The sequence below is a fragment of the Hyla sarda genome, chromosome 5 (genome assembly GCF_029499605.1).
Source record: "Hyla sarda isolate aHylSar1 chromosome 5, aHylSar1.hap1, whole genome shotgun sequence".
In the NCBI taxonomy this organism is placed as follows: Eukaryota; Metazoa; Chordata; class Amphibia; order Anura; family Hylidae; genus Hyla; species Hyla sarda.
Window position 1 is genome coordinate 165,424,406 of NC_079193.1, and position 24,090 is coordinate 165,448,495.

Below are 24,090 nucleotides of genomic sequence, written 5' to 3' on the forward strand. Positions count from 1 at the left end.
ACTACAACTCCCAGGAGACTACTGAGATACAATAGAGGTGTTGGTGAACTACAACTCCCAGGAGACTACTGAGATACAATAGAGGTGTTGGTGAACTACAACCCCCAGGAGACTACTGAGATACAATAGAGGTGTTGGTGAACTACAACCCCCAGGAAACTACAGGGATACAATAGAGGTGTTGGTGAACTACAACTCCCAGGAGACTACAGAGATACAATAGAGGTGTTGGTGAACTACGGTAAAAATGACACCTTATCATTATTCTGTAGGTCCATACGGTTAAAATGATACCCTACTTATATAGGTTTGATTTTGTCGCACTTCTGGAAAAAATCATAACTACATGCAGGAAAATTTATACGTTTAAAAATGTCATCTTCTGACCCCTATAACTTTTTTATTTTTCCATGTACAGGGCGGTATGAGGACTCATTTTTTGCGCCGTGAAGTTTTTATCGGTATAATTTTTGTTTTGATCGCACTTTTTGATCACTTGTTAATCATTTTTTAATGGTATAAAAAGTGACCAAAATACGCTTTTTTGGACTTCGGAATTTTTTTGCGCGTACGCCATTGACCGTGCGGTTTAATTAATTATATATTTTTATAGTTCGGACATTTACACACGCGGCGATACCACATATGTTTATTTATTTACACTGTTTTATTTTTTTTATGGGAAAAGGGGGGTGATTCAAACTTTTATTAGGGAAGGGGTTAAATGACCTTTATTAACACTTTTTTTTTCCTTTTTTTTTTTTGCAGTGTTATAGGTCCCATAGGGAATACCCCTTTAATGTTCATACTGATTATTTTAAGCTCCATTCCATGATAGTGTTTATGTCTGACACATTTTACCTTTATTTTCTTCTCCTGCCTAAACACAAATATAGACCCAGGTACAGACACTTTTATATGGATCACAAAAAACCATGCATAGTATTTAAGCTTTGTGACTTCTATAAGAAAAATAGCAATAGAAAACATACAAACGTGTGAACAGTTGCATTGACTAAGGTTATTTTCCCACCACTGTTTACATCCTTTTCAAAGGTAATTTTTGGGTCAGGATTTCCCAATAAAACAGGATGTAGTAGGAAAGGAGACAGACTTCTTTTTTCTGTCCTGTCGACTAAAAGGATCCAGGCGAGGATCCAGTTTTTTGTACAAAAGAAGTCAATGGCAACAGGATTTAACAGGATAGGCATCTTGTTGAATAGTAGCCTATTTTCTTATTAAAATAGAATAATGGTAAATAACTGTATCTTTTAACGGGATGCAAAAACATGATGTGAACAGGGCCTTACATTGGCTCCATAATAAACACCTTAAAGGTGGTCTCTGGGCTAATAAAAAAATTGCCCGGGGGCAATAACTGGGAGGAGAAATGAACCAATAACCTACAATAGCCATAATTTAAAGGGGCACCCCAGTGAAAAACTTTTTTTTTTTTTTATCAACTGGTGCCAGAAAGTTAAACAGATTTGTAAATTACTTCTATTAAAAAATCTTAATCCTTCCAGTATTTATTAGCTGCTGAATAATAGAGTGGAAATTCTTTTCTGTTTGGAACACAGAGCTGTCTGCTGACATCATGAGCACAGTGCTCTCTGCTGACATCTCTGTCCATTTTAGGAACTGTCCAGAGGAGGAGAAAATCCCCATAGCAAACATCTGCTGCTCTGGACAGTTCCTAAAATGGACAGAGATGTCAGCAGAGAGCACTGTGATTATGATGTCAGCAGACAGCTCTGTGTTTCAAAAAGAAAAGAATTTCCACTGTAGTATTCAGCAGCTAAAAAGTACTGGAAGGAGTAAGATTTTTTTATAGAAGTAATTTACAAATCTGTTTAACTTTCTGGCACCAGTTAATTATAAAAAAAAAAAAAAAAAGTTTTCCACCGGAGTACCCCTTTAAGACCTGACCCAATTACCTCAACTGGCAGGTGTTGGTGTGAACCTAGCCCCATACTCACCCCTCCAATTGTTTCCTGTTTAACCTATAACCCTACTGTGCTAATCCAGGAAATGGCAAATGAACCCATATGAAGGCAGATGCCAATCGCTACATGCATCCGTGTTTGTACCCTTGCCCCTGGGCAGTTTTTTTCTTCCCATTCAGAATACACAGTTCACATGAACATAAAACACACTTGTATAAAGCTAGAGCTCTAAACATGAAAAACATGTGATTTATAATTTTATCCTTTATTACAATAATGACAGAATTTCTCTCTAAAACAAAATAAAATTATTTCTGATGATGCTGGATGATCAACTATACAAACCAGTTAAATAAAAAATGTATAAAAAAAAAAATAAAATAAGCTTAGCAGCCAAAAATAAACATTGCTGCCACCTAGTGGACATTATTGTAATTTCTACACAAATATGTAAATGGTCTATATCCAGTCACAGCTATTTTTAGAAATTGTTCACCTTTTGCTTCCATGATGAGCGAAAATGTCAGCTCTATAAATCACTGTCCAGCTGCATACTGGAGCGTTCACTGGGATTGATCGATGATCTAGTCTTGACATCTGTTCTTAAAACTGCACACTGCAACAACAGCTATACGCCACACATTTAACCAGTTATTAGACAGGGTGCACACATGGAAGTGACTTGTCATTGCGACTTTTGATTGAGATGCTTTTTCTAAAATGAATGGTAAACATTTTGCCTTGTGATGAATTTATCATGTGAAACTATTTAATAGATTTGGTGGATGTGCACATTACCACCACACAAACTAAAGGTATAGAAAAATCATTCACATTCACCTAATACATTTCCCCAGTATTTTAACCTGTTAAGGACAAAGGGCTTACAGGTACGCCCTTGCATCCTGGTCCTTATAGGAGTACTCCGACCCTAGACATCTTATCCCCTATCCAAAGGATAGGGGATAAGATGTCTGATCATGGGGGTCACGCCAGGCATGGCTCCGTGCCTGATGACTGGGGATGCAGGGGCCGAAGGATAATGATGTCACAACCCCGCCCCTTGTGATGTCATACCCCTCCCCCCTCAATGCTAGTCTATGGGAGGGGGCATGGCGGACATTACGGTGTGTGATGTCACTAGGGGGCGGGGCCGTAAAGTCACGATCCTCCGGCCCCTGCATCGCCCGTCATTAGGAATGGAGTGAAGTTCGCTCTGTGCACCAGATGACATGGGGTGCTGCAGGAGAGATCGTGGGGGTTCCCAGCAGCTGGTCTTCTGCGATCAGACATTTTATCCTCTATGATTTGGATAGGGGATAAGATGTCTAGGGGGTGAATACCCCTTTAAGGACCAAGGGCGTACCTATACGCCCTGAGTCCTTAACATGTTAACGACCATGGACGTGAATACACGTCCAGGGGGGATGCACGTTCCTGCACCTGGACGAGTATGTGCTGACCCCGAGTTGTGGGGTGACCAAGGGGCGTGAAGGGTGCAGCTGGATGGGGCACATGGTATTAACCCCAGGGGTAAGATGTAATTAACCCCTAATGTTTGTGACGCCAGAGTGGTTTTTGGGGGTCGGTAACCACCCAAACAATATCTCAGCTATCCCAAGGCTAGACAGTGAAATAAGAGTCCACGACCAGGTTATGGTTAACGGAGGCTTTACTGAGGTCAGACAATTCTTATAGTCTTTACAGCTAGGCCAGGATCCCAGAGAGGTGGCCAGAAACACAGCAGGACCTCGCAGCTTACTGGGACTAGTGATAGACTTTACATCAGTCACGCAGACTAGTATAGACTTGACTTTGGAATGGACTTTAGGCTTGGATGGACTGTAGGTAGTGACAGCAGACATAGACTTGACTTACTGGAAGTGGCTCTATATTTGAGGCCTTCCAAGTATGCTGGACACTAGCACTGAGATGTCTGGTCTCTCTGCTCCTCAGCAAAGGTCTGGTGTAAGAGATGAAAAAGAGACAGATTGCAGCCAGAAGCCCATAGGTCAAGCTGCGGGTCATGTGTTAAGCTGGTGCTCTCTGGGTAACATGTGATAGCAGGACACTGAGGGACTCAACCTGACAGGGCCTAAGGTTATTGTACAGTATTACATCCTGTACTGGGACATTAGAAGTATGCACGTCCATGGTTCTCGTGGGTACTGCCCAGTGTACCCACGAGATCGCGGCAGGGACTCCGCTGTAACACACATCCAGGACCCTGCTGCACTGCCGGGACCAAAGTTTAACCCTTAAAGCCGCGGTCGGAAGAGATTTTGACAGAGGGAGCTCCCTCTGTCTCTCTAATGTAGCACCCCGCAGCGCGATCATGGGGTGCTGTTAGTTACCTGGGCAGCCGGGGTCTTACAAGGACCCCCAGGTCTGCCCCGGTTATTGCCAGAGACACGTCCTGATATGCTGCCTGCCAGTGTAAAACTGGCAGACAGCATACAACTGCAATGCTTTGGAATACTAAGTATTCCAAAGCATCAAAAAACTGTGTAAAAAAATATAAAATAAATAAAAGTGTAAAAAAAAATGTAAACATATATAAAAAATAAAATAAAAATACATATATTAAATAAATATAATGAAAAATAAAAATGCATAATGTGTAGGATTGCCCGCCAGCAGTCACAATAATGAGCTCCCTGCTGCTGCTGGGTAGCTTTGTGTGTCCACTCATAGTGGCGGATTTCCTGCCGGCAGTCATGAGCAGACACACTGAGCTACCCAGCCGCAGCAGTGATCTTGCCCTTGTGACTGCCGGGGGGGGGGGGCAATTGCGATGTGAAATATGCTGAGGAAGCTCTCTATGTGACCCTAAACTGCGTCCCGTTCATACTGCGTTTCTGCAGTATGTTAGAGGTATCCGTCAGCATCACATCAAAAAAAGTGATGCTGACGTATACTGTAGCAGCTCCATTAATTTCTGAATGAGACTGCTACAGTATACATTGGCATCCCTTTTTTAACATGACAACGGACACCTATACTGCAGAGATGCAGTATGAATGGGGACTATCGCCCAGTGATGGATATATTCGCCATGAGTGGGTGCTTATTCCCACAACATGACAAAAATATCCATTGAGAACTTGGTCACTGCTAGCCGACCAAGGACCGATCCAGCCAATAAACTTGTAGGGGTGTTGTATTGTTCTGGCAGCTCCGATCCGTTGCAGGCATGGGGTGAGGTCTATAATTCATATAATGATGCCCTGAAAGCCAAAGGGGGCTCCTCTCCTTCTTGGTCCTACCAGGCGGTAAGGCAACCAGATATGGCCTAAGTAGGGGTACTGCCCAGCCTGGGACAAAAAGCGTGATAAAATATGGGCGCATTTCCTCCATTTCAAAAGCGACTTACCAAAATGATGTTCCACAAATAAAGAATTTTGTGGAAAAAAGCTAATTGCTATTTTTTTCCTTTTACTTTGAAATAATTCTAGCCACACAATAAGGGCTCAACGTACTCACTTTTGCCCTAGGTGAATACTTTAGGGGGTCACTTCTGGGGGTGCAGTATTGTTTTGACAACTAGAATGCTTTGCCAGATGAAGTGCAGTCTATAATTTGTATAATGATATCCTGAAAGCCAAATGGGGCTCCAATCCTTTTGGGTCCCACCATGTGGCCATGTAACCAAATATGGCCTAAGCAGGGGTATTATCGAACACTGGTCGAACAGCGTAATAAAATATGGGGCGCATTTCCCACTTTTCAGGTGCAATGTACAAAAATTTTGAACACTGACTTTGTAATAATTCCTGCCAAAAAAACAATGGTGTTAAAATACTCACTGTACCTCCTGGCGAATACCTTGAGGGGTCTAGTTTTGAAAATGTGGTAATTTTGGGGGGGGGGGGAGGGGTTCCTATGTTCTGCCACCTTCAAATTTCTGCAAACCTTGCATAGCACATAAAAAAAAGATGTTCTTTTCAAATTTTCTAAATTTTTTTGTACATGAAGGACAACTTGTGACAAAAAAACAATGTCAGAATTATCGTGATTGGCAGACTTTCCCAATTTGAAAAAACAGGCCTGGTTTTTAAGGGGCGCACAGACCTAATTGTCTTGGTCCTTAAGGGGTTATGCAACTTTAAAGCGGGCGAAGGGGATAAGTTATAGATCGCGCGGGGGGGGGGGGGGGGGGGTCCGAGCGCAGGGGCCCCCGGAATCTCCTGGACGGGGCTGCGGCAGTTTGCTGAAAAGGGGGTGTTCCGTACCCGCATGACGCAGCGGCCGACATGCCCCCTCCATGTACCCCATAGAGACACATGGAGGGGGTGTGTTTGCCGGGGACGAAACTGCACTTCCTGCAGACTGCCGCGGCCCTGTCCAGGAGATCCTGGGGGGGCCCCAGCGCTCAGATCCCTCGCGATCTAAACTAGAAAAACTATAATAATTGGTTATCATTTTAATTGCATTGACCTAAAGAATAAAGATGATGTATTAATTTTACCATAAAGTGCACTGTATAAAAACCATATTAAACTGTAAAATTGCAATTTTCTTATAAATTTCCGCCTGCAAATATAACATTTTATGGTTTCATGGTACATCTTATGGTAAAATGAAAGAGGTCATTACAAAGTACAATTTGTCTCACAAAAAAAACAAGCTCTTATATGGGTCTGTAGGTGAAAAAATAAAAGTTATGAATTTTAAAAAGAGAGGAGGAAAAAACTAAAATGCTAAATTGAAAATTGGCCTGGTCCTTAAGGTCAAAATGGACTTCATCCTTAAGGGGTTAAAAGGAGAATTTTCTCAATAAAGACAGCAAAATTCCCTCGATTATAAGATGTTTGCCAACTTTATAAATATATTATATCAAACACTTTTACATGGGGTGGTTCCATGGTTAATACTGGTATTACAGTCATACTACTGGCTGCCTAGAGTGGTTTAACCCCTTAAGGACCGGGGGGTTTTCAGTTTTTGCATTTTCGTTTTTTCCTCCTTGCCTTTAAAAAATAATAACTCTTTCAATTTTGCACCTAAAAATCCATATAATTGCTTATTTTTTGCGCCACCAATTCTACTTTGTAATGACATCAGTCATTTTGCCCAAAAATCTACGGTGAAACGAAAAAAAAATCATTGTGCGACAAAATTGAAGAAAAAAAAACGCCGTTTTGTAACTTTTGGGGGCTTCCGTTTCTACGTAGTACATTTTTCGGTAAAAATGACACCTTATCTTTATTCTGTAGGTCCATACGATTAAAATTATACCCTACTTATATAGGTTTGATTTTGTCGGACTTCTGGAAAAAATCATGGAATTAATGCGTTTAAAATTGTCATCTTCTGACCCCAATAACTTTTTTATTTTTCCATGTATGGGGCGGTATGAGGGCTCATTTTTTGCGCCGTGATCTGAAGTTTTTAACGGTAGCATTTTTGCATTGATAGGACTTATTGATTATATTCATTTATTCATTTTTAAATGATATAAAAAGTGACCAAAAATGCACTATTTTGGACTTTGGATTTTTTTTGCGCGCACGCCATTGAACGAGCGGTTTAATTAATGATATATTTTTATAATTCGAACATTTCCGCACGCGGTGATACCATATATGTTTATTTTAATTTTTATTTACACTGTTTTTTTTATGGGAAAAGGGGGGTGATTCAAACTTTTAATAGGGGAGGAGTTAAATGATATTCATTCACTTTTTTTTTCCACTTTTTTTTTCAGTGTTATAGGTCCCATAGGGACCTATAACACTGCACACACTGATCATTGTTATCCCATAGGGACCTATAACACTGCACACACTGATCTTTATCATTGATCACTGGTTTCTCATAAGAAACCAGTGATCAACGATTCTGCCGCATGACTGCTCAGGCCTGGATCTCAGGCACTGAGCAGTCATTCGGCGATCGGACAGCGAGGAGGCAGGTAGGGGCCCTCCCACTGTCCTGTAAGCTGTTCGGGATGCCGCGATTTCACCGCGGCTATCCCAAACAGCCCACTGAGCTAACCGGCAGCTTTTACTTTCGCTTTTAGCCGCGAGGCTCAGCTCTGAGCGCGCGGCTAAAGGGTTAATAGCGTGCGGCGCCACGATCGGCGCTGCAAGCTATTAGCGGCGGGTCCCGGCATCACTATGACGCTGGGCCCGCCGTGATATGATGCGGGGTTACCGTGTAATCCTGCGTTATATCACGGGAGCAGGACCAAGGACATACCTGTACGTCCTTGGTCCTTAAGGGGTTAAGCTATGTTTATATTTACACTGGCCCTCATTTACTATTCTAAACCAGACTTGTTTTGTTGTTTTTTTTTGGCGCATCTTTGTCTGCGACATGTCGCAGACATCGTGCGCCAGTCTGCGACATGATGCGACATTTTTTCCCGACGGACCCGATGTGGATTCTCCCAAACCAGAAAAAGGGGCGTAACCCGACATTTCTGAGCTTTCCCACGTATTTATAAAGGTTTCCAACCCGAATTTGTTGAATTGTTGTGGATTTTTTCCCGGCAACTCAGAGGAGTTGGAAACCAAAACCAACAAAACCCACGTGTGAAAAACAGGATGCGACATAATAATAAATACCAGGTGAAAAAAGCAGTCGGGTAAGAAAGCAACATAGACTTACAACCCGATTTTCTAAGTAAATGAGGGCCACTGTGTTTTAACAAAAACCATGGGGCAATACCACATTTCAGTAGTATAAATTGGGCACCACTGACTTAATGGGGTCTGTAGAGTTCTGCCCAACAAGATAAGCTGTGACCAAGGCATCTACATGTCTTACTGTGAGTGCCATTGGTGACCTGGACTTATGTGAGGTAAATAATATTATTACGTTGTAAAGAATGGCGCAGGGGTTAGTGGTGATCCATAGTGTAACATGATAAACATCTGTATTCCATCAGGAGCTACTACATAGGGATTTTTACAGCTCTTTCTGAGCACAATAATATTTTCCTGAGCAGCGAGCTCTCCATAGTGGTGGCAGAAAGAACTGCAGGCTTTATTTGGATTTATTTTTTTCCTGCTGAAAATAAGTTTTCCAGAAACATCATCCCCAAAATGCACCCCTGAAACAATGTATTATCAAACAAAACTGTCCTTCAGTCTGTTTGGAACGACCTAAAATACAGTATGATGGAGAACAATTGTTTTATTCTTTTATTCTATAGTGATGTCTTCACAATCCATGATGTGTAGTACCAGGAGAATTGGGTTATGCAGCAATAGGTTGATCCTAGTCACATTTTGGAGAACCTTAAATGGACATTTCAGGTCTAAATATGAAATAAAGCATCTGTGCAAAAGAAGAGTGGATAAACTGGTCACAGACAACACTGATCTCAAAGTACCAGAAGCTCCATGTAATGAAAACGATAGACGGCTTCACTGCACTTTTAAATATTAAACAATAGAGCATTTTATTTCCCTATGCAATCTTTTTCAATCTCAACCTCCAGAGTGGAACTGTGCTTGGAAATTCCAGTGCAGCAGAATCCCATTGTTATCAATGGGATTCCGCTGCACAGTGCACACTACGGCAAATCTTTCCACTGCTGAAATTCCCCTGCTGAAAGAATGAACATATTTATTATTTCAGCAGAATGTATACATGTAATACATTGATGACTATGGGTACTAGCAATGCTCCCACAGTCCTAGCACCAAGGACAAAATCTCTGCTCAGAATTTAACTAGGAAGAGATTCTGTAGTGTGCATGGACCCTTAAAGGGGTACTCTGGCCCATAGACATCTTATCCCCTATCCAAAGAATAGGGGATAGGATGTCTGATCGAGGGGGTCCGGCTGCAGCACTCCAGACATCCGGGGCATGGAGCGAACTTCACTCCATGCCGGATGACTGGCAATGTAGGATGAAGGCTCATGATGTCACGGTCACGCCCCACTCATGACGTCACGGCCATGCCCCCTCAATGCAAGTCTATGGGAGGGGGCGTGATGGTCATGACATCACGAACAGGGCGCAGCCGTGACGTCACGAGCCTCCGGAGCTGCACCCGATGCTCTAAACCAATGCCGGGAGCAGCAGGGAGATTGCGGGGATCCCTAGCGGCGATACCCCCGTGATCAGACATCTTAGGGGATAAGATGTCTAGGGGCAGAGTACCCCTTTAAAATTGAATGCCAAAGCAGTGACCAACCTCCTTGTGTTGGAACTGTGAGCATGAAGTGCTGAGGAGCAGGACCATGGTGTACTGTTATATAAGGCACAAAACACACTGTACATTCAGTACTAAATTATAATAACAACCATGCAGTATGGTGCCAAAATAACACAATCATTCAGTGGCTAAATATGACTTCTATACAGGTGGACAAGGGTGAAAAGAAGGGGTGGACAGGAGTGACAGAAAGTGGCGGACTGAGGTGACAGAGGGGTGAATAGGGGGGGGTGGACATTGGTGACAGAGGTGTAGACTGGGGGGGTGGTCAGAGGGGTGGACAGGGGGGTTAACATGGGTGACAGGGGGATGGACAGGGGTGACAGAGGGGTGACCAAGGTGGACATGGATGACGGGAGGTTAGACACGGGAGATATGGGGGTAAACAGGGATGACAGGAGGGTGGACAAGGATGACAAGGGGGATAAAAGAGGGGTGACAAAGGGACAGAGGGGTGACAGGGGGTAGACTGAGGGGGTAGACTGGGGTGTGGACAGGGGGTGAACATGGGTGACAGGGGGTAAACTTGGGGTGAACATGGGTGAGGGGGGATGGACATGGGTGAGGGGGGGATGGACATGGGTGAGAGGGGGGGATGGACATGGGTGAGAGGGGGGATGGACATGGGTAAGAGGGGGGATGCAGGGCTCAAATCCTGCAGGAACTCATGGGAACTGAGCTCCTGCACTTTTCCCACAGCAGGAACGCAGTTCCCATTAGCAGGAGTCCTGCAGGACCAGCCCTTAAATGTCTGAACGCGGGGGTCCCCAGTGGTGGTTCTCGGCTGTGGCACCCCAGACATCCGGTGCATGGACTGAACTTTGCTCCGTGCCGAATGACTGGTGAAGGGATGCAGAGGCTCCTGACATCAAGGCCATGCACCTTCAATGCAAGTCTATGGGAGGGAGCGTGACGGCCGTCATGCCCCCTCCCATAGACTTGCATTGAGGGGCTGTGGCCGTGACATCACGAGCCTCCGGCGCTGCACCCAACGCTCTGAAAGAATGCCGGGTGCAGCAGGGAGATTCCGGTGGTCCCCAGCGGCGGGACCCCTGCGATCAGACATCTTATCCCCTATCCTTTGGATAGGGGATAAGATGTCTAGGGGCGGAATACCCCTTTAAGTTGAAATCTTGGGTGAGTTCCCACACTTTTTTTCCCAGGACTTGACCCCTGGGGGGATGGACATGGGTGACAGGAAGGGGGGGGGGGGGGGACATGGTACAGTACCTTAAGCAAGCCATTTTTCTTCCTGTTCTTCCCCTCTCTGGCAGGGCACCCACTCAGGGCTCAGGCAGGGCCCTCATTCACTGTGCAACAGGGGGGAGGGGGATGCTGGGGCATGGGTCACTGCACCAGCCCGGCGCAGCTTCCGCGTTCTTCCCCTCTCTGGCAGGGCACTCAATCACTGGGCCGCATGGGGGAGAGGGACACTGTGGGACGCACGCACAGCAATGTGCACACAGCGCACACAAACTTCCCTCCCCCCCTGTGGTGCCGAACGGCACCCCAGTGTGCTGCGGCACCCTGGTTGGGAATCACTGATCTATACAATTAATAAACAAAACTGATATAAAAATGTAATATTAAAGGAGTTATCCAGTGGGATATAATCACACTGAGATAAATAATAATAAATAAATAAATAATAATTCAGTTTGTCTATGCCATTTGAGCAACTAGATGGAGTTGTAATACCACACACAACCTGAGAACAGAACAGAAAATAGCTATGCTTTTTTTTGTTGTGTTTGTTTTTGTAATCCTAGATAACCCCTTACCACTTGATTCTCCACCACTGCTGTTACAACGCTCATCGGGTCACTGCTGATCACTTCTTCTTGGTCCCCTCAGACCACATAGGAAATGTTCACTATACCTATGGAAGGTCACAGTGAACTGCAAATATTGGGCCTCGTACTAAGCTGAAACTGACCAGTTTTTATCGGGTTATTTTGGCGCAGAGTGTCTGCGGCATGTCTGCGCCAGTTTGCCCCAGTGTGCGCCAGGAAAATCTGACAAGCCCAACATTGCATTGTGAAAAGCCGAAAAAAAGGGGTGCGGTCTGCCCCAAAGGGGCGTGGTCGGTCCAAAAGGGGCGTGGTTTCACAGTCCTGTGAATAAATGGCTGGAAATTTCCACCTAGAAAAAGCTGGTCAGAAAATGTTCCCAACTTGTAAATCTGTGATCCCCATAGTAACTAAGGTGGAATCCTACAAGTCTGAAACAACATTTCACACTATTAAAAACCCAACACTCTTAGTAAATGAGACCCATTATTTCTTGCCTTTTTATGGGGAAATGTACATTATAACTGAATGAATTAGACCTGCTATATGATGTACTCTTTCCAATGTATTCATACATTATATTCTATAAAATATACGAGAAATTGAATCATACAAGGTGGGACTTTATCCCTGTATTTCACGGATATCGTCAGACAGGTTCCAATCTCTATTAGAGATTAGCGAATTTACAGTAAATTCGATTCGTCACGAACTTCTCGGCTCGGCAGTTGATGACTTTTCCTGCATAAATTAGTTCAGCTTTCAGGTGCTCCCGTGGGCTGGACAAGGTGGATACAGTCCTAGGAGACTCTCTCCTAGGAATGTATCCACCTTTTCCAGCCCACCGGAGCACCTGAAAGCTGAACTCATTCATGCAGGAAAAGACATCAACTGCCGAGCCGAGAAGTTCGTGACGAATCGAATTTACTGTAAGTTCGCTCATCTCTAATCTCTATTATGACTTTGCTATATGAAACATTAAAATTCATGACTGTAAGAACAGAGTAAGGATGGCAGGATTGTACAGTAACTATAGTAACCTGATAATAGTTACTGGCAGAATAATGAGAGAAGTAAATAATAGAAACCTATGAGTCAGACGCTCAGCAGCACATTCATTTCATTAGTTGTGCTGATGTCAGAAAACAGCGTGCGGGGCATACCGGCTGGGGAAATGTCAGCAAAACCCTCACATAAAAAGATTGCCCTAGAGTTGGCACTGCTGATTGGTACTACTGAAAAGTTGTGCTTCAATAGCACTAATGATAAATACAGTTCAGGGCATACAGTATCTGGGATACTATTTGATCCTAATAAAATGGCTTTGAGACCAATCATTTATTACATTAAAGGATTGATATTAGACAGTTTATTCACATGGCTGCTGTATTTCACAGTACATATCTATTCTGCTTTCTAAAATCTAAAAGAGTAGTAGATGCTTGGAACAAAATCCCAGCAGATGCAGCTGGTAAATCCACAGTAAGTGAATGTGAGCCTGTCTAGAATAAACCTATATGTATCCTAAAATAAATATAAAAAGGAAATCATATAAGGGCAGACTAGATAGACCATGTGATTGGTTAAAAGTGTATGCCAGCAAGACAAATTTTTTTTATGGAGCTTTAAATATATAACAAAGCATACTCACCTGCCCTGATTCTTCACAGCTCTTGTTCTGACAGCACCCAGTTCCTGCTGCTCCCTATTTCCTCTGAGGCCAGTGAGTGGCTGAAAACCTATATGTATCTTAAAATAAATATAAAAAGGAAATCATATAAGGGCAAACTAGATAGACCATGTGATTGGTTAAAAGTGTATGCCAGCAAGACAAATTTTTTTTATGGAGCTTTAAATATATAACAAAGCATACTCACCTGCCCTGATTCTTCACAGCTCTTGTTCTGACAGCACCCAGTTCCTGCTGCTCCCTATTTCCTCTGAGGCCAGTGAGTGGCTGAACGGGCATTTCCTGCTGTGTCAAGACATTAGAGGAAGCAGGGAGCAAGTAAAGTAATTTATGCATGAGCTGTCTACATAAATGCCCCAATCATGTGCAGAAGTCACAGATATCATCTACCTTGAAGGTTTAACCAGTTAATGTTTCAAAGCTTGACAAATAAATAAATATATAGCTTACAAGCTACCAAATTATTAAGCACTTTTTAAATAAATAAAAATAATAGAAATTACTGGCTTATTTTCACGTTTGGGAAACTTTTTGGCTAAAGTTTAACTATTTTTGTGGCAGGTTTTTTTATTTTTATTTTTTTGCTGTATTTTAGCTGTTTTTATGCCTGTAACAGAAGCTGCTATAGCCCAAAATCAGATGTTTGCAATTTGGATGTATTATGGGCTATTTATATTCTAAAATATGTCCCAAAATATGGCCATAAATGGCCCAAAAAAGGGCTTGACACTTTATTATGGCTGAAAATGTAATTCAGGTGTGCACAAGCAAACAGTTTTATTATTCAGTTAAATGGAACTCCGAGAAAAGTGAGCCCATAAAGGGATCTCTTTGTACAAAATCTGGTACATAGATACAAAGAGCTTCTTTCCCACTTCTGTCTCCTGCTTATTTCTGGTTCAGATCATTGCTTCAGTGATGTAGCTGCACCCTTCCCTTGCTTTCTGCTAAACTTCACCATCATGCAAGAATTTTCTCCCAAATTTTCTTTGTTAGAGGAAGGGCCAGAATTAGGAGAGGGTAACCTTGGCAATTGCCCAGGGCCCCAAATCCATGAGATATAGGACCATAAGCACATTACTGCATTTTTGCAGCAACTTGCACAAAATCACAGTAAAATCACGGCAAAAAGGTTGTGGTTTTGGGCAAATTGACGCAAGCTGCAGTAATGGGAGTGTGGCCCGGATAGCCGGGCGGCACAGACACACTTACATTATATGATGTCAAGTCCTTCCAGATACAGTATACATAGAAGGGGAGAAGGAGGTAATAGAAGAAAACATGGGGAAAAGGGGGTTAAGGAGGTGAAGAAACCAGTATGTGTAAGGGACAAGCATAAATGCGTGAAATTGAAGGCTATATGAAGCAGTATATAGGGACATAGAAGGCATTTTAGGGGGGACAAAAAGAGCAGTATATGTGAGAAAGGGGGGGATGGAAACAGTATATAGGGGGCACAGGCAATAGTACATACATGGGGGGGGGCATAGAAAGCAGCATATGTGAGACATGGGGCCATAGGGAGTAGAATATATAGAAGGGGGCATAGGCATCAGTATATGTAAGAGGGGGGGCCATGAGGAGCAGTGTGTCAAGAGGGGGAAGTCTTTTTATCTGATCCGTGGTTTGTTTCCTAAGATTTTAAAGGGGTTGTGCGCTGCCCTGTCTTTCGGAGCTCCGCACACAGCGTCCGGAAGTTCATTACTCCGAACGCTGTGTGCGGGCTTCCGTGTTCGCGGGCGCCGGACGTGAAGTCACGCCCGGCCCCTCAACGAAAGTCTAAGGGAAGGGGGCGCGACGAGACATCACGTCATGAGGGGGCAGGCGAGACATCACGAGGGGCCGGGCGTGACATCACACAGTAATGAACTTCCGGACGCTGTGAGCGGAGCTCCGAAAGTCAGGGCAGCGCACAACCCCTTTAAACTATCATCTATGGGCTGGATGGAGATGAAGTAAGAAGAGAATATTTACAATATGAAGATGTGGTAGCCTGGGGATGTAGGGTATGGGGAGTGTAGCTGTGCAGGTATTAAAGGGTGCTTGCAAACAGCGTTAACTTTACTGAAGATTTTCTGTACACTTCATAAACATAACAGTCTCTTATCAATATAACAGCTTCCTTTTGGAGATTGACAATGGTTGGGACTTTAGCTTTAAAAGTCTTTAGTTTATTGCTCTGTTCCACTGGATTTAGGGGAATTAGTTGCGGTCCAGTAGTCACGCTAGCATTAGCAGGAATTAGGGTAGATTTAGAGGCCTAGCGTGTCTTTAAAAGTTGCGTAGCACACCGTCCTGTTAGTCCGGCATCCACGAGAGCAGCAACCCAAGAGAGCGATAATTGGACGCAGCTCCCTTATATGGGCAGGGGCTGGACTAATGCTAATTGGTCCAAACGGATGTCAATCACCTTTACAGAGATTTGTGGGTAACACGTGACCCAAGGACCTCCTAAGGTCCTGCAACATACCATAGAGGTTCACTAGCATGATCACATGACCAAAGGTCCTGCGACGCTGAAGAAGGTAAGTACTATACATTCCTATACAATATAGATATAATTATTAATATATACACTTATGAACATTAAAGTTAGACCTAAGGAGAGGCGACTAGGGGCTGTCCCACCTGAGGAACCCTACCTGAACGTAGTTACTCTGACTTTGGGGACCTCCACACTAGGTACTGGATGCAATACGGTACCGGGACACCATAAATATGTCATCTGTAGTCCCTGGATACAATAGTTCTGTATTCTGTGATGGCGACAGACAGAGGCAGGTGAGGGGACCTCCGGATCCCCACAGCCAATCCGATCATTCATTCAAAATGAGACATTGCTGCAGATGGCGTGATCGGTATTGATCACTGCATCTAAGGGGTTAATGTCGGACATCAGTGCGATCGCTGATGTTTGCCATTACTGGCAGGTACCTGGCTGCTGATTGCAGCCAAGACCTGCCATGCATGATGCGGGCACCTCTCTGGTTCTCGCGTCATGTTACGTACAGCTTGTAAATGCACATCCTTGTGCGCCAAGTACCAGCACATCAGGACGTACATTTATATCCATTGTCCTTAAGTGCCAGAGAGTGTATGCCATGCTCTCTAAATTTTAGTATGTGGGTGAAGATGCGCCCATGCTGTCCATAGTGGGTGTGTCTAAGCATGGTTGAAGGTGTAGTTAGGGGCGAGGCTGGAAATCTTGAGTTCCCACACTTTTTTTTTCCCAGGACTTGTCCCCTGTGAAAATGTATTCCTTATTTTGCTTTGGAAATGTAACCGATCATAGTTATGGTTAGAGATTGATAAAGTCAGAGCTTTTGGCTCCTAATAACATTACCAGTATTATCCAGTAGTAGTGTGTCACACCAGGAAACAACAGAAAGAAGAATATTGAAGGAAAGCTCCCAACCCTAGATGTAAAACCAGAATCTTGCAGATATTGTAGGTAGTAGATAAAAGTCCCAGCAGATCAATATTTTTACATACAGGACCTTTTATGCCATAGGACTTAAGCACAATGTTGTTCTCCCCAGGTTTATTTCTTGACTTATGTTAAAGGGGTACTCCAATAGAAAATAATTATTTGTCATATCAACTGGCTCCAGAAAGTTAAACAGATGTGTAAATTACTTCTATAAAAAAAATCTTAATCCTTCCAGTACTTATCAGCACTGTATGCTACAGAGAAAGTTGAGTTGTTCTTTTATGTCTGACCACAGTGCTCTCTGCTGACACCTCTGTCTATCTCAGGAACTGTCCAGAGTAGGAGCAAATCCCCATAGCAAACCTCTCCTGCTCCAGACAGTTCCAGAGATGGACAGAGGTGTCAGCAGAGAGCACTGTGGTCAGACTGAAAAGAACCTCACAACTTCCGCTGGAGCATATAGCAGCGGATAAGTACTGGAAGGATTAGAAGTCATTTAGAAATCTGTTTAACTTTCTGACACCAGTTGATTTGAAAAAACACGTTTTAGACTGGAGTACCCCTTTAATGACATTCATCTGTTTCTGAATGTTGGCAGCTTCTTGTTGGTAACAGGGGAATGTGTTTTTAACACTGCAAAGTAAAAAAAAAAGTATTAAAAATGAATCAGATATTATACTTTACATTTCATGACTATATAACATTCACCTATAACCTTCATATATGAGCTTCATTTTAAAATAGGTTTTCTGGCCTAAAACTATTGATGGCCTATCCATAGGCACCGGCACCCTCTCTGATGGTGGTGGCATTGGATAACTGCAGAACAGCTCTCATTATTGTGAATATTTATTTCTAGCACCATGGCTACACCGATCTCCCGATTGGCGGGTTGTCCGTTTTAGGCCAGAAAACTCCTTTAAGATTAAAAAAAACTTTACTAGTAGGCAACCTGTAACCTTTCTGTTATGGTTTGTTTACAGCCGTCTTATTGACTGTGTGCTGCATGAGACGTAAGAAGAAGGCTTCTAATCCTGAGAATAATTTAAGTTACTGGAATAATGCAATCACAATGGACTATTTCAACAAGCATGCTGTGGAGTTACCGCGAGAGATCCAGTCTCTGGAGACATCTGAGGTAATGCACGATATAAAGATACAGTTCATTTTTACAGTGCAGACTATAAAAAAAACTCCTTAAAGGGGTACTCCGGTGGAAAACTTTTTAATTTTAATTTTTTTTTATTTTTTTTAATGAACTGGTGCCAGAAAGTTAAACAGATTTGTAAATGACTTCTATTAAAAAAATCTTTACCCTTCCTGTACTTTTTAGCAGCTGTATGCTACAGAGGAAATTCTGTTCTTTTTTAATTTCTTTTTTGTCTTGTCCACAGTGCTCTCTGCTGACACCCCTGTCTGTGTCAGGAACTGTACAGAGCAGGAGAAAATCCCCATAGCAAACCTATGCTGCTCTGGACAGTTCCTGACACGGACCGAGGTGTCAGCAGAGAGCACTGTGGACAAGACAAAAAAGAAATTCAAAAATAACTGAATTTCCTCGGTAGCATACAGCTGCTAAAAGGTACAGGAAGGGTGAAGATTTTTTAATAGAAGTCCTTTACAAATCTGTTTAACTTTCTGGCACCAGTTGAAAAAAAAAATGTTTTCCACCAGAGTACCCCTTTAACCTATATCTAAAAGATATGGCTTCTATACATCTGAATGCAGTCTAGCCTGTACTTTACCAAGATCCCTCTGGCACTCACAAGTTCAAAGTCTCCCCTGGATGGGACCACCTTGCTGTCTTCGATAGATCCACAGTTCACGTTCTTCCTGCAAGATACAGAAAGCAATTGCCTGCTATGAGCTTTCCTTCTAGAGATAGGATCCTGTCACACAGGGCTATTATGAGCCAAACAGGGCAATTTTATCCTGTGTAATAGGGCCAGCAATACGCCTACAAGCCTACAAGAGCCCACTTTTCTTGAAAAAAAAAGAATACCGGCCATGCTAATTAGCATAATTAATTATATATGCTTAACATCACAGGATACACATATACGGGGGACATTTTGTCGTAGTCTGACCCCTATAACTTTATTTCTCTAAATATTTATCTTTATAAGGGCCTATGTGAGGGCTCATTTTTGCACCCCGATTTGTATTTAACAGTACCATTTTTGTTTTGATGTGACTTTTTGATGTTTTTTTTTAAATTAAATTCGGCAGTTGCAGTTACTAACTACAACTCCCAGCATGCCCTTATACAGCCTGTGGCTCAGCAGCTGCCCCAAAGAAAACTACAACTCCCGGCATGTTGGAGTATATAGTATAGGTCATTGTTTCCCAACCAGGGGTGCCTCCAGCTGTTGCAAAACTACAACTCCCAGCATGCCCGGACAGCCGTTGGCTGTCCGGGCATACTGGGAGTTGTAGTTTTGCAACAGCTGTAGGCACTCTGGTTGGGAAACACTTTTATAGGTTATGGTGCAACATTCTGGGAGTTGGAGGATTGGTTGGATAAATACCGGCCATTGCATTGCCGGTTATTTTTAATACCGGCAATGCAAAATACCGTAGGCAATAAAAGGGTAGGGCCACATTCACAATCCATGTGACCTTCTTAGCTGCATAGTTGAGTCCTATAAAGGCCAAGTAAATAAGTGCCAATTAGAGATGAGCGAACTTACAGTAAATTCGATTCGTCACGAACTTCTCGGCTCGGCAGTTGATGACTTATCCTGCGTAAATTAGTTCAGCTTTCAGGTGCTCCGGTGGGCTGGAAAAGGTGGATACATTCCTAGGAAAGAGTCTCCTAGGACTGTATCCACCTTTTCCAGCCCACGGGAGCACCTGAAAGCTGAACTAATTTATGCAGGAAAAGTCATCAACTGCCGAGCCGAGAAGTTCGTGACGAATCGAATTTACTGTAAATTCGCTCATCTCTACTGCCAATCTACGAAATTCATTCTTATTATTTGGACCTAATATAGCCATATAGATCATAATGATTATGGTAAGAAACATTTAACCTTATCTTTGGGCTGTTCTTCAGCACATTAAGTTTCACAACCTCTCCTTTGTTTTTGTTTCTTAAACAGTAGCTATCACATACAGTCATGGCCATAAATGTTGGCACCCCTGAAATTTTACTAGAAAATGAAGTATTTCTCACAGAAAAGGATTGCAGTAACACATGTTTTGCTATACACATGTTTATTCCCTTTGTGTGTATTTGAACTAAACCAAAAAAGGAGGAAAAAAAGCAAATTGGACATAATGTCACCAAACTCCAAAAATGAGCCAGACAAAATTATCGGCACCCTTTCAAAATTGTGGAAAAATAAGATTGTTTCAAGAATGTGATGCTCCTTTAAACTCACCTAAGGCAAGTAACAAGTGTGGGCAATATTAAAATCACACCTGAAAGCAGATAAAAAGGAGAGAAGTTCACTTAGTCTTTGCATTGTGTGTCTGTGTGCCACACTAAGCATGGACAACAGAAAGAGGAGAAGAGAACTGTCTGAGGACTTGTAATCTTGAGATTGTTGATATTTTTCAACAATTTTGGTTCTCAAGTCCATCTCCAAAGATCTAGCTTTGCCTTTGTCCACAGTGCGCAACATTATCAAGACATTTGAAATGGCAGGAGACCCAGGAAGACCCCACTGATGACACAGACATAAAAAAGCAAGACTACATTTTGCCAAAATGCTTTTGGGAAATGTCTTGTGGACAGATGAGACCAAGATAGAGCTTTTTGGTAAAGCACATCATTCTACTGTTTACCGAAAACGGAGTGAGGCCTACAAAGACAAGAACACAGTACCTACAGTGAAATATGGTGGAGGTTCAATGATGTTTTGGGGTTGTTTTCCTGCCTCTGGCACTGGGTACAAGGCATCATGAGGATTACCAATGGATTTTGGGTCACACTGTACAGTCCAGTGTCAGAAAGCTGGGTTTGCGTCAGAGATCTTGGGTCTTCCAGCAGGACAATGACCCCATACGTCAAAAAGCATTGAACACCTGTGGAGAGATCTTAAAATTGCTATTGGGAAAAGGCGCCCTTCCAATAAGAGAGACCTGGAGCAGTTTGCAAAGAAAGAGTGGTCCAACATTCCGGCTGAGAGGTGTAAGAAGCTTATTGATGGTTATAGGAAGCGACTGATTTCAGTAATTTTTTTCCCAAAGGGTGTGCAACCAAATATTAAGTTAAGGTGCCAATAATTTTGTCCAGCCCCTTTTTGGAGTTTGGTGTGACATTATGTGCAATTAGATTTTTCCCTCCCTTTTTTTGGTTTACTTCCAATACACACAAAGGGAATAAACATGTATATAGCAAAAAATATGTGTATAGCAAAACAAGCGTTACTGCAATCCTTTTCTGTGAGAAATACTTCATTTTCTAGAACAATTTCAGGGGTGCCAACATTTACGGCCATGACGGTAAGATTCAAAGGTCTACATCAAGAACCTTAAAACATGTAAATTTATGTGGTGTATTTGATATTTTTTATACATTCGTTTATTTGTTTTTATTATAGTGACCTCTACATTTCCTTTCTCTTAGGATCATCTCTCACAGCCACGCTCTCCAGCCAATGGTGATTACCGAAACAGCGGAATGGTTCTTGTCAACCCATTTTGTCAGGAAACTCTTTTTTCAGGACAAGTTTCTGAAATATGATTATGTCTGGACAAAGATGTGCTCAATACTGTGTTAACCATCCAGAACATAAACAGCCTTGAATACAAAGGACGACTTGTAACCAAACATTAGGACAGTGAAAACTCTTTCTTCATCTACTGTAGAAACAGGTGGTTTAAAACTTAGTTGGATTTAGTTGAACTTACAGCCATCCCTCCAAAGTCCCCCTAAAGGCAGATCATACACCTATATAATATAAATATGCTTTGTGTACCCCCTTTTCCTCCAATAACTACGTTTTCATCTTGTTTTCCTAAGAAATGTCATCTTTTTACAATTGTGGTAAGACTTTACAGAATAATCTGTGGCTTTATAAATAAAGTTATTTATATGTAAAACTGTGTATTTGTTAATAAAATACAAATGGAAAATGCTAAGAATTTAGATTAGATTGGGACATATCCAAAAACTAGTGACTCTTATACTAGGTTTTTTGTTAAAGGAGATAAATCATGTACAAAAACTTATCCCGTATCCACAGGACAAGGGATAAGCTTTAGATCGTGAGGGGTCCGACCGTTGGGACCCTCTGCAATCTCTTGTGCAGAGCCTTGGCTCTCTCTGGAAAGGGGCATGTTGACCCCCGGTCAAAGCAACAGCCAACACGCCCCCTCACCGCAGGGGGCCCCAGCAGTCAGACCTCTGTGATCTAAAATGTATAATAAGTTTTTGCACATGACACTTCTCCTTTAAAGGGGTATTCCGCCCCTAGACATCTTATCCCCTATCCAAAGGATAGGGGATAAGATGTCAGATCGCCGCGGTCCCGCTGCTGGGGACCCCCGGGATCCCCGCTGCAGCACCGCGCTATCATTACAGCACAGAGCGAGTTCGTAATGACGGGCAATACAGGGGCCGGAGCATCGTTACGTCACAGCTCCGATCTTCGTGACGTCACGGCCCGCCCCTTTCAATACAAGTCTATGGGAGGGGGCGTGGCGGTCGTCACGCCCCCTCCCATAGGCTTGCATTAAGGGGACCGACCGTGATGTCATGAGGGGCGGAGCCATGACGTCACGCTGCTCCGTCCCCCGTATCGCCCGTCATTACGCACAGAGCGAACTCGCTCTGTGCTGTAATGATAGCGCGGTGCCGCAGCGGGGGTTCCCGGGGGTCCCCAGCAGCGGGATTGCGGCGATATGACATCTTATCCCCTATCCTTTGGATAGGGGATAAGATGTCTAGGGGCGGAGTACCCCTTTAATGTCTGTATTTTCAAAGGTCTCTGCAGTAGCTTTCAAAATTTGATAAGGTTTATTTTTGTGCCTTGTTTTTAGTTTTACTCAAAATTTTCCATGTGATTAAAATACAGATCCGACATACCTTAATGGTTACTTCCACAGTCAAAAAGCAAGGAGAAACCATGGGGGACATTTATCAATGTTTGCTTATGTATTCCTTTTTTTCAGTTCTTTTTTCCTTACAATTTTTTTGCTTAAGTAAGGGTGGTTTCACACCACGTTTTGTACTTAAGGTTCCCGTATATGGCTGGGAGGAGGGGGGCGGGGCTTAATCGCGGCGCCCGCACTCAGCCGTATAAGGGAACCGTATTTAATGCATGTCTATGAGCCGACCGGAGTGAACCGCAGCCTCCGGTCGGCTGCGTTTTCGGCCATATGTGGTTTACCGACCGCAGGCAAAAACGTGGTCGACCGCGTTTTTGCCTACGGTCAGGAAACCGCATACAGCCGAAAAGGCAGCCGACCGGAGGCTGCGGATCACTCCGGTCGGCTCATAGACATGCATTAAATATGGTTCCCGAATACGGCTGAGTGCGGGCACCGCGATTAAGCCCCACCCCCCCTCCCAGCCGCATACGGGAACCGTAAGTACAAAACATGGTGTGAAACCACTCTGACCAAAATTTATCAACAGGTCTCAGGCTGTTGATCAATGTTGCTTTCCAATGTTTTTTGTTGTAGTTTGGCTTACCTGCTCCCTTTTGTTTTTTGCTTTGGTAGTGGCTTTTTTTGCTCCATGTCTGAGCTGGAGTAAATATAGTGGCTTTTTTTATGCAATGCCACTTTTTTGCGACTTATCTCCCCCCAGGTGATATGAGGAAGCAGTTTCATATGACTGAAATGATAGAACATTTTACTATAAATTAGGGAATTACAAGTTTGAAACGCTCGCTTCAGTGTCATCTACCACCAGCAGACAGACACTCACTGCTAATGTTAGCATTTTTTACAAATATAGAAAAACTATAAAAATTGGGTATCATTTTAATTGCATTGCCCTTCAGAATAAAGAGAACTTGTGATTTTTACCATAAAGTGCACTGTTTAAACCCCCCCCCCCCCCCCCCCCCCCGCCCAAAAAAGTAGCAAATTGTAGTTTCCTCATCAATTT

At 43.1% G+C, this 24,090-nt stretch overlaps 1 protein-coding gene across 2 annotated transcripts in view; it reads left to right on the top strand.

Annotated features, from left to right (window-relative positions):
* Window positions 1–22,069, top strand: part of TMEM108 (transmembrane protein 108) — a 199,450-nt gene extending 177,381 nt beyond the window's left edge. For both annotated transcript variants that reach the window (XM_056520641.1, XM_056520643.1), the window contains 2 exons: window positions 18,011–18,165; window positions 21,601–22,069. In XM_056520641.1, coding sequence (XP_056376616.1) covers window positions 18,011–18,165; window positions 21,601–21,717 — 272 coding nt within the window. In that variant the 3' untranslated portion in view covers window positions 21,718–22,069. The remainder of the gene's footprint in view (window positions 1–18,010; window positions 18,166–21,600) is intronic.
* The last annotated feature ends 2,021 nt before the right edge of the window (window positions 22,070–24,090 follow it).